Source organism: Molossus molossus, unplaced genomic scaffold (assembly GCF_014108415.1).
Source record: "Molossus molossus isolate mMolMol1 unplaced genomic scaffold, mMolMol1.p scaffold_m16_p_12, whole genome shotgun sequence".
Lineage (NCBI taxonomy): Eukaryota > Metazoa > Chordata > Mammalia > Chiroptera > Molossidae > Molossus > Molossus molossus.
In genome coordinates, this window is record NW_023425347.1 from 74,029,782 (window position 1) to 74,041,802 (window position 12,021).

Below are 12,021 nucleotides of genomic sequence, written 5' to 3' on the forward strand. Positions count from 1 at the left end.
TGTCCTCCTGATTTTTATCCGCCACGCATGGGTGTTGGACTAGCCTGTCTCGCCTCCGCCCCTCCTACCAGTCTCGATGTGGCTGCTGCTTTAATTACATAGTTGTAGGACTCCATTCAGCTTGATTTCAGGCGGTTTTGAATGATGGTTGTTCTGTAGTTTAGTTGTAACTTTGATGTGGTTGTGGGTGGACGCGATACCGCGTTTACCTACCCTCCATCTTGACCGGAAGTCCCTACTTTTAATTTTTTGAGGAACCTCCATACTGTTTTCCATTGTGGCTACACAAATCTGCGTTTTTACCAGCAGTGCACGAGAATCCCCTTTTCACTACATCCTTGCCAACACTTGTTTGTTGAGGAAGTTTGTAGTTTTTATTAGATGAGGGGGATACTTATAAACAAGTAATTATAATGCTATGTAAAAGCTCTGTAATAGAGAAATATAGAATGAAGAGTTGAATAATTGAGCACACCTACTGTGTGTAAGCCATAAAAATTTTATTTATAAACATGCCTCGTAAAAAGTATTAAATGAAGGGTGTAGTTAATAATTGCTGTGAGAGTTTAGAAGAGCTTATGGAAAGTGTAATGAGGTTATCGAGTGGAACAAAGACTAAGTGCTACAAGAATACAAGGAAGGGAGAGGCATTAGAAAACCATTGAGAAAGTAGAATTTAGTTGTATTTTGAAGAAGAGTAAAGTTCGGGGACGTCTTTTTAATAGCTTACAGAAAACGGTTATAGGTGTTCTTAGTAGAGAACAGAAGAGTTGGTGTGGAGCCAGAATGTCTAGATCCCATGAATATATGAATGATATATTCATAGAGCTTGGTCCATATTTGGTAGGGAATAGTACATAGAGTTCAATTATATATCTCATTTACCTGTGTGACCTTATCTTCTGCTGAAGTGTAAGTCTACCTGAGAGTGTCAGATCCAGTTTGCTGAATTTTTTTGCTGCTAGCCAGCTCAAGTCATGGTTTGAAGAAGTAGTGATACAATTTTAACTGGAAGATACATGATAGATACAATGAAGGAAGACAGGTTAAAGAGGAGAAATGGGAGTAGGCGGAGAAGGATGATGTTGCTTTTAGAACTGAAAGCCACACTGAGGAGATTATCTGGTCTATTCTGTTGCTTTAGGCAGACCTTTAATATATTTCAGAGATAGCTGCTTCATAATTCTTCTTACTCTTGCTCTCGCTCTCGCTCTCGCTCTCGCTCTCGCTCTCACTCTCCTGAGGATATTTTTCAGGGCCGGGGACCAAGCTTCAACCAGTATATGTGCCCTTGCCCGGAATTGAACTCGAGACTCCTTGTTCTGCAGGCCGATGCTCTAACCACTGAGCTAACATGGTCAGGCCCATAATTATTCTTTCAAAAAAGTTTCTTCCACCCAGTTTTAGGTACCTAGAACTTGCCATGATCAGTTTTAATTTTATTTTTGTAAACAATTTTTTTGAGCCTTTCAAATGTGGACAAATGGAAACTGGCTTTTCTCCTTTTTCAGGTCCTGTCTCACTTTTTAGGTTTTGCATTCACTGTCCTTAGATTGTTTAGCACACTTCTGCAACCTGCTACTCACTGTATCTTTAGCTATGAAGGAGATGGATAATGGAAAATGGAAGATCAAATAGAGCTTGTGAAGTTAGTTTGTATTGGTTGAAGTAGAGTGGAAGAAAGATCCTAAAGCAGTTGTCAGCCACCTTTCCAGAAAGGTAGAGCCAACTGAAGTCACCCAGAGGAGGAAATGTAACCATGGTCACTCAAAAGGATTCAAATAGAATTTTAATATTTAGGTAAAACTTCTTTTCATTTCGTGCCAGGGCATTGAATGGAGATTATGTATTTAAAATAACTCTGAATTTTTCATAAGAGTTTAAAAAATACTCTGAATTTTCCATAATTGAATGATTTTGTGTTCACCACTAAAGAAAATTAACATATGTTATTGGAGTATAGGGTAATAAAAGAAAAACAAAAGAGTGTTATGTGTATTTGGAGTATATTCTACTTTTTATGTGGGAGAAAAAGAAATAAAATTTATTATATATTTGCTTATTGTTGCAAAAATAAACTTAAGAATAATAAAGTAGAAACATAATAAACATGGTTACCTATAGGGGATGGATGGAACTGAGATAGAAGGGATATAGAAGAGAATAATATTTTGAGCATACCTTTTTATATAGTTTTGAACCACGTGTTTTACATATTAAAAATAACTCAAAAGTATATAGGGAGAAAAAAGGAGGATGGGAAAAGGAAACCTTAAAACTGAATATAAGCAGAAACAAGCCTTGCATCATATCAAATGGGTAATGTAATCACAGGGGAAAAAAATTTGAGACACTTTTGAAAAGCACTTTCTAACTACATAATTTCATAGGATTTATACTAAGGTTGAAAAGAATCACAAAGAAATCATAAAATTTACATAGTAGATTTGTCTTTGGTAATGATACTGTGCTAGAGTTAGTTTTTACCTCCAATAATTCCAAGAAAAGTTGGGAAGTTGGAAAAAGTTCTGAAGCTGTTTTATGTGCTTGGTAGGGTAGAACAAATGAGTACACGTCTTGAGGTTTTGGGGAACCAGGACTCTCACAATACAAAAACAGAAATACAGGAAGGAATATGGTTGTTGATGTGAATTGGAGGTGCCAGTTTCAACTCAAGTTTAAAATAAAAGTCACTTAAGAGTGCCTTTAAAATTTAGATTCCTGGGTTACAACTCCAGAGATTTTGAATTAGTCATTTTGGATGGAGTCTAAGAATCTGCATTAAAATACATCTCAAGTGATTCTAGTGAAAGTAGACTGTGCTTTTGAGAAATTAATTTTGGGCTGCAATATGCCTTGATCAGTTATTTAACCCAGGACATTTTTCTCCAGGTTATTCTGGACCATCCTAAATATTTCTCTCTCTCTGTTCTCCCAACTTCTTTTCTTGGGGTTGTTAGAGGTAGTGTCTGCCCAAGTTGTGAGATCCGAAGTAATCTCTTTTCTTCATTGTGTGTATGTATATACATGTCTTGGCTTTCGTATCTCTCTGGGTATTTTTACTTTCTAAATATAGTTTTGCTGTTTTTAAAAACAGATTTGTGATTACCATATGAAAAGCATTATAAAAAAAGGTCCTTATCCTCATGGAACCTACTTACATTGCAGTATACAATGCAATACAGAGGAAGAAGACCATTACACAAATCATTGCAAGTGTAATGAGAAATCCAGGGTGATAAAGAAGTTTATTAGAGTGAGACCTAACATAATAGTATCTGAAAGTCAGAAAGGATTTCTGTAAAGAACTGGTGTTTAAGTCATAAACAAATTGAAAGTTGAGTAGACTCCATCAGATGAAGGGATGGAGTAAGACTGAGGGCAGTCTTTGCAGAGGGAGCAACAAAGGAAAGCCTAGAGATGAGAGAGAACATGGGAGGGGATGAGTATAGACAGTAAGGTAGAGTCAGATCATGAAGAGCCTTTGTTAAGGATTTTGGATTTTATCCTAAGTGCAATGGGAAGTCACTGAAAGATTTTTTTTTTAAATCTATTTTATTGATATTTTTAGAGAGAGAGGAAGGGAGAGAGAGAGAAACATTGATGTGAGAGAGAAACATCGATGGGGCTGCCTCCTGCACACACTGCACTGGGAATAGAGCCTGCAACCCGGGCATGTGCCCTGACTGGGAATTGAACCTCTCAGTCCATGGGACAATGCTCAATCCACTGAGCTACACAGGCTGGGCATGAAAGTCATTGAAAGGTTTTAAGTGAAAGGGGTAGCATCAAATTTGTCTTGTGAAGAGATAACTGCCTGCACGCAAGGTGGAAAATGGTAGAGGGGCACCAGTTAGGTAGCTATTGTGCTACTTTTGGTGAGACTGATGTCCTGGACTGGGATAGTAACAGAAGAGATGGAATAAAATAGGTAGATCAAAGGTCGGTTTAATAAGATTTGGTGACAGATTTGTTTTAGATGGTGAGAAGGAAGGAGGATGTTAAGGATATCTTAGAGGTTTCTGATTGGAACCATTATGTGAATAATTGTCTATAAACTGAGAAGTGAAAACTGGAAGAGGCTCACACTGGAAATAAAGATTGGTTTAGTTTTAAACATACTGAGTTTGAGGTGTTTCTGTAGATGTATAGTTTGTGGTTGAAAATACATTAGGAACTTGGGAGAAAGGTCTACTTTGGAGATTTAGATAGATTTAAGTGCCATAGGTGGTCATTGAGGCCATGGCTGTAGATGAGATTGCCTAGGCAGTAAATGTAGAGATGAAAAACGGGCATAGGGCACAGCCTTGAAGAGTTACAATATTTCAGTTTTTAGAGATGTGTTCTTCCCCAGAAACCACTTAGACAATAGGACTGTCTTGATTTCTTCTGACCATCTCAATTTTTACCCCCATCTTTAACTTTTAAGATGAGTGGATGAGCTTCAGTTTGTCTGATTAGTTTTTTTTTTCCTTGTCTCCTTTTCAGCCTACACTATTTTTTATGATTCCATTTTATCTCCACTATTATTTTATTAGTTATACCTCTTCCTAAATTTTGTAATAGTGATTACTGTAGGGTTTTCCACACATACCTTTAACTTATCACATGCTACCTTCAACTATAGCATTTTGTGTATAGTGGAATAACTTTATAAACCTTATCATTTTAATTCTTCTGACCCATCCTTTGTATTACAATGTCATACATTTTACTTCTACATGTTGTAAACCCCATAATAAATTATGTTTCTGTAGACAGTTATCTTTTAAAGGCATTATAAATAAGAAAAACTTTTTAAAAATATACCTCCATTTTTATAATTTCTGGAGCTCTTTATTTTTATTTTTTGTAAATCCAAGTTTTCATTTGGTATCATACTTCACCTGAAGAACTTTCTTTATAACATTGCCTGCTAACTGGTACTACGAGAAATGAATTCTTTTCAGCTTTTGTCTGTGTTTTGCTTTCATTTTGGGGAAGTATTTTCACTGGGTGTAAAATTGACAGTATTTTTTTAAATTTTAGTATTTTTAAAATGTCATTCTGTTCTATCTTGCATAGTTTTTGAGATGTCTGCTATAATCCTTATCTTTATTTCTCTGTACGTAATCTTTCTTTTTTGTCTCTTGTTGCCTTTAAGATACTTTCTTCAGTTTGATTTTCAGCATTTTGACTAATGAATATAGGTGTGTGGCTTTTTTATCTATTTTGCTTGGTGTTCTCAAATTCTTGCATCTGTGATTTGATATCTTCCATTATTTTTGGAAGATTCTTGGTTGTTACTTCAAAAATGTTTCTGCTTCATTGCTTTCTTTTCTCTCATTTTGGGACTCAAATTACTTGTATTGTTCCATAGTCTTGGATGATGATGTTGATGATGATGATGTGTATGTATGTGTCAATTTGGATGATTTCTATGGATCCTCAAGATATCTGAACCTTTCCATAGTTGTGTCCAGTCTGCTGATGAACCCAGTTTATCTAGGGAGTTCTTTATTTTTGATCATGTGTTCTATTTCTGTCATTCACATTTGACTGTTTCTTAAGTTTCTACTTCTCTGTTGAAATTCCTCATCTCTTCATGCTAGTTGCTACTTTTTTCTACTTGGTATTTTAACATATTGGTCATAGTTACTTTAAAATTCTTGTCTGATAGTTCTAAATCCTGAATCATCTCTCAGTTGGGTTTCGTTGATTATTTCTTGACAATGCTTTTTTCCTCTTGCAATTTTTGATTGAGTGCCAGATAGATGTGTAGGAGAATGGTAGAGACTGAGGTGAATAGTATTTATACCATTTACAGGTCTCTTGTGGGAAGTTGAATCAGGCTATCAATACTTGAACTGGATTTGGGTTTTGTTGTTGATATTTTTGTTTTCAGTATATTGCAGATTTACATTTCTCTAGTAATAAGCCCGTTACCTTGTGCTTGGAATGGAGGGTTTGGGTGCTTGTAGGGTTTTCTCAGTTTTCCTGCTTTCTTTTTAGATTTTAGTTGTCTCTGTCCACTTTGCTACAGATGAGGGTCTCTCTCCATGTTTCTACCCTCTCTCTTTCAGACTGTTACTGCTTGTTCACTCTTAGGCTTTTTGGTGGGGGCTGAGGGTTTTATCTATTTTCATAATTCAGCCTTAGTCTTATTTGGGCCCTTGGACTTGGGGGTGGGGCTTTTTCACTGTTTCTTTAGCCAGACTAGCCTTACATCTGTAGTTGCTTTTGTAGGGGTAATTTCCTGCCCCTCCCTCAGCTAAGGTAGTTAGTTATCTGTCCCAGAGGTAGAAGGATTTTTCTTCTGCCCTTCCTCCATCAGCAGTAGAGCCTTGCCTGTGTCCTAGGCAGGGGTTTCCTATTCCTCCCTACAGGCAGCTTTCTTTTTCCTGTTCTTTCTCAGAAGCAGTCTTTGCCAGAGTCTTATGAGTGAGAGATTTTGCTGCCCCTACCTCAGATTTAAGTTTTTTTGTTTTGTAATATTTATAGAATGTGGTGGGGCTTTGTCTCCCTCTTTGTGGTTGTCAGTTACCTCTTTCTTGCCTGTGCTACAAAGGAAACTTTCTCCTTCACCCCCCTCTATCCCCATCTTTCTTGTAAGCATATGGTAAAGGTCCATGGAGAAGATTTTGAGAGTGAGTGGAAACTTCTGTGTCTGCTCTAAACTGACAGACTAGCCCATGCTCGGCCTTTCACATTTTAGCTAATTTCTTGGATGGTGGCCACTTCTTTCTCTCATACTCTGCCACAGAAGAGACAGTTTGTCCCCTTTCTCATTGAATGGGCTTATCTCTCTCAGAAATTTCATTTTTTGGGCTGTCTTGCAACCTCAACTCTGTGATGCAGCTCAGATAGGTGTGATTTGAAGGGAGTGGGCTAACCTATTGTTTTCTCATTGTTTGGGAGAGATTGTCATTCTTTGTAGCTGTCTACATCCCAAGCAGAAGTGGAACTCCCATTCATAAGTTTTAAATTGATGTTTTGGTGATTAGATAGGCTTGATTTATAGTCATCTTTAAAAAAACTTCTTCAATACCAATATTGTCCCATGAGGGAATTTTAATATAGGCATTGTTAAGAGTTTTGAATTTTGTATTAAAAAATAAACATTATACCAAAAAAGACCTCCCAAAATTCTAACTAAGGCTAAATATAGTTGGAGCCCCTCTCCATCTGGTCATTTAAAATAAACACAATTAAAAAATAAAATAAAATAAAAATAAACACAATTATGGAATGGATCTTGGAGAATTTCATTAAGACGTAATGGCCTTTGGTATTTTCTATAAAAATTGTGGCACAGTTCTACTTATTAGTGAAAGATTTGTTTAACAGATTTTTCCAGGTCTTCAAGTGCATAATCCTGCTATCTAAGTTGGGTTATATTTTCCTGCTACATTGAGGAACCTAGATGTTCTTGCTAGCCCTCTCTAGCTAGTGTCTTTTTTCTGGTTTTCTTTCTTATAATTGCAGTGAGAACCTGATTGGTGTCTATATGCTCTTGTAATGAAACAGTGGAATTTTTTTATTGAGAATTTTTAACTAATTAAAAAGTGATAATACATGTGCTTTATAGATCATTTGAACTGCAGAAAAATAAAAAGAGGAAAGTAATCATCACCTATAGTTTCATGTAAAAAAAACTCTTAGCATTTTGGCTTATTTCTGAGAATAAAGGAATGAACCAGTCAATCAAGCAATCACAATCACCCTGCATCATTAAAAGGTTTTTTTTTTTTTGCATTTATTTTCAGATAGAGCAGGAGAGAGAGAGAGAGAGAGGGAGGGAGGGAGGGAGGGAGAGAGACATCTACGTGAGATAGACACATCAACTGGTTGCCACCTACACGACCCCAACCGGGGCCTGGGACAAACTGCAACCGAGGTACATGCCCCTAGCGGGAACCGAACCCGGGTCTCTCTGGTCTGCGGGCCAGTGCTCTAATCGCTGAGCCAAACAGGCCAGGGCCATTAAAAGGTTTTAATAAACATTTAAAATGGGATGTATATTTCATTATTTGGAATTTTGTAACATTCACCAGAAACTTTCAGTAACTGCTTCCCTTTGTAGCATTCATAATTTGAAAATCAAAAGGTTTAAATTTGAAGCTCATTTAAAAACTTATTCCACATGATGAACAAAATAAGCTGACAAACAAAATATATCCAAAGACATGGAAGTAGGGAACAGGCTGACAAACCTCAGAGGGAAGTTGAGGGGGTGGGTGGGGAGAGATAAACCAATGAATTTACATGCATATGTGCATAACCAGTGGTCACAGACAACAGTGTAGTGAAGGCAGGGGAGGACTGGAGCAGGGAGGAGGGTTTTAGTGGGGGTGAAAAGGAGGAAATCTGTAATACTCAAAACAATAAAGATGAAAATAATAAAAGCTTATTTCATTTGTAATTGTATTTCAGTGCATAGGATATTTAGATTTCTGGTTCTGTTTTTAAAGGTGGATTTTATTTATAGATTCCATTGACTGTATGCCTTTTCTTCAATTTCAGAATTCCATACGACATAATCTGTCTCTGAACAAGTGTTTCCTTAAAGTGCCTCGATCCAAGGATGACCCCGGAAAGGTAGGATTTATTTTCTTAAAATAATTGGATTCTTCGTTATATCTGTTGTCATATTTGTACCTAAGCTATATCTATTTTATAAAGAAAAATAATTGGACAGAGCATTCAGGTTCATTGATCAGGAATATATGTGAAAATAGCAAGTCCTTCTTCAGCCCACTGGGCCCTACCCTGCCCCTCCTCACCCCCCATTTTAGTTGGTATGCGTCAAGGACCAGCCAGGCAGGGAGAGCTTCCTTTTTAAGCATTGGGAAGCTAGCTAGTATAAAGCTGGTCCTCCGTTATAGTTTGCTGTTTCTAATCTAGTTTTTGTTTGGTTATTTTCTTAAGTGTGTATTAAATTAAATTTGGTTTTTGAACTGCTTGTTAGGAACCACACTTTATTAATTATTACATATAAGAGATGGATTTGTGTTTACTTGGCAAGTGGAAGTAATTCTTACCTTGAAATAAAATTGTTTTGTTATTTTCTTTTTTTCTTAGTTGCTGTTTTATCCTCTTCATTCCATTTATCTCCTGCCACCATTATTACATTTTTGGTATTTTTTTCACAGAGACTTTTTTTGTTTGTTTCAACAGCTATGTCAACTGCAGTGCGGCCTGAATTTGGTTCTAGTTGCTTGGTTTCTAAGCTCAGAGTATTTCCTTGGACCATATTTGGTTGTTATGAAAAATTATTAGATTAGGACTTTGAGACAGTTTATCTGTTGGCAAGCATGCATTCTTGTTTGGATATTTACACTTCTTGTATTCTTTAGGCTAAATGTCTCTGGAAAAATTTTTCTAAAATGTAAGCCTGGTCATGTTATCACCCTGCTTAAAAATACTCCCCAGTGTTCTGGAGATGTTTCTTTTATAAAATGTACTTTATTATATTTTTCTTGATCTGTGTTTCTAGCTATGCTTCACCCCATTCAAGACCCACTGTGAGGAACTACTTGAAGTTTCCAAACATGCTCTTCATATGGTCTTCTCTTAATGCACAAGCTCCCTTCCTCTATTTGTCTGGCCTACTCGTTGTCTTTAAGATTGAGCTGTAACATTACTTCTCTGAGCCGCACCCCCACACACACACACCCCACACACACACACCCCAAATGAGTTTGTTGTTCCCTCTTTTGAGTTCCTGTTTACTTTGTCATCATTGTAGTAGCTCCTAACAGGTCTCTCTCTATCCATGGTCTTACTATTCCTAATTTATAGTAACTTAAACATAGTTGCCAGAGATCTTTAAAAAATGTTAACCTAATCATGTGTACTCTGTGTTTAAAATTTTGATTGATTATCTACTATCCTTAGATTAAAGTCTCAGTTATGAGGGTAGGGATCATGTGTATATTGTTTACTTGTTAGTACCAATTACTTGCGCAGTGGCTGATAGCACTGAGGAGAAACTTGTTGAATGAATGCATATATTGTGTCCTCTGCTAGCTGGTTAACTTCTTAAGGTTAGAAATGGAGAGTTATGCATTTCCTTTTTTTTTTTTTTTTTTATCCTCACCCGAGGATATTTTTCCATTTTTTTGTACAGATAGAGTGGGAGGGAGAGAGAGGAAGGAGAGAGAGAGGGAAACATCGACGTGAAGGGACACATCGAGTGGCTGCCACCCGCACGACCAACCAGGGCCGGGGACAAACTGCAACCGAAGTACGTGCCCTTAGCGGGAATTGAACCCGGGTCTCTCCGGACCGCAGGCCGACGCTCTAACCGCTGAGCCAAACTGGCCAGGGCGAGAGTTATGCATTTCTATTGTAAAAGCAGGCACTCCTAAAAAATGAATTTGTATAGCATATACTATGATCTGCCCCATGAAGTTGGTTCTTAATAAGATTGAATAGATTATTATAATAGTTTTCTTATTCTACCCAATGTATTATTTGCTTATGTTCATAACTCTCCAAATCTGTGACTAGGAATTGGTGAAATTTTTCTTTCCTTTAAAGCAGGATTATTATAAAAAAGGAATTATAAATTTTTATATTTGCTTAATTGCAATTTCCTATTGGCAGTGAGTGTATATGAATCTGACTGAAAGGGTTCTTAAAAGTTTAGCAATTATATATTTTATTAGAGTTTATGAAGCAACTAATTGGATTCTGTAAACATGCGGTTCAGATTTAATTTTTAAATGAGGTTTAAGTCATTAAAAAAACCCCACACATGAATGTATAACTATATTATGTACTAAATTTTTTTATTGTTTAAAATTTTATTTATTTATTTTTATTTTTTTGTTAATCCTCACCTGGGGATATTTTTCCATTAATTTTTGATAGAGTGGAAGGGAGAGGTTTGGGGAAGGGGGAGAAAAACACATCGATTGGTTGCCTCCTGCATGACCCCAACCAGGGCCATGGATTGAACCTGAAACCCAGGTACATGCTCTTGACGAGGAATCGAACCCATGACCTTTCAGTTCGCAGGTCAACACTAACTGCTGAGCCAAACTGGCCAGGGCTAAAGATTTTTTAAATTGATTTTTTAGAGAGAGAAAGGGAGAAGGGAGGGAGAGAGAAAAACATCGATGTGAGAGGAAAACATTGGTGGGCTGCCTCCTGCGTGCCCCCTACCTGGTATCGAGCCCACAACTGGGGTATGTGCCCTGACTGAGAATTGAACCCTGCACTCTTTTGGTGCACGGTTTGGTGCTCAACCAGCTGATCCACACCAGCTAGGACTATATATTGTTGACAGTATTATAGATGTTCCTCCCTCTCCCTCTTCCTTCCACCCAGATCCACCCCACCACAAGCCTTTCCCAAACTATTGTCTGTTTCCATAGGTTATGTATATTATGCATATATGTTCTTTGGTTAATCTCTTTCTGTCCCCTCCATTATGTACTAACTTTTAACCAATTGGAGACCTGTTTTAGAAAAACTTCTGTCAGGTTATCTTTTGTGCAGAACTTAGAACTTTTTCCACCTTAGTTAACTAGTATCATGGTGTAAGGGAGATGTAGAAAACATATTACTCTTTAAAAGTATTCTTTTTGAATTGGGATTGTCTCACTAATATGCAACCAAAACAAAATACAGAAATAAATAGGATCCTGTGAGGTAGATGAAAGCTTTCAGTTTGTACCATTAGTCTTCCATTTTAAACTTGTTTTTATCAGAACATGTCATTGTTCTCATTGATTTTGGTCATAAAAGGAAATATTGTATATTTGATCTTATAAAGTACCTTTATACTGAGTCATTTTTATTTTCACTCTTCAAGATGAGGTTTAAATATCCATTGCCCTTAAGATTTTGGTTGGAAGTAAATGTAAATCTGATCTTATAAAATGAATAAAATCATTTTAATTTTTGATATCAAAGTAAAATTTTTGTTTTAAAAAGTTCCATTGCTTAAAAAAAGTTTTGAAAGCCCCAGATTTAGCCCATTTTATAGAAGAGGAAACAAAAGCCAATAAATGAGGAATGACTTGGGTTCAGTGT

At 36.7% G+C, this 12,021-nt stretch overlaps 1 protein-coding gene across 5 annotated transcripts in view; it reads left to right on the forward strand.

Moving 5' to 3' along the window:
* Positions 1 to 12,021, forward strand: part of FOXJ3 (forkhead box J3) — a 127,579-nt gene that overhangs the window by 54,628 nt on the left and 60,930 nt on the right. For all 5 annotated transcript variants that reach the window (XM_036255774.1, XM_036255771.1, XM_036255773.1 and 2 more), the window contains one exon: positions 8,503 to 8,577. In XM_036255774.1, coding sequence (XP_036111667.1) covers positions 8,503 to 8,577 — 75 coding nt within the window. The remainder of the gene's footprint in view (positions 1 to 8,502; positions 8,578 to 12,021) is intronic.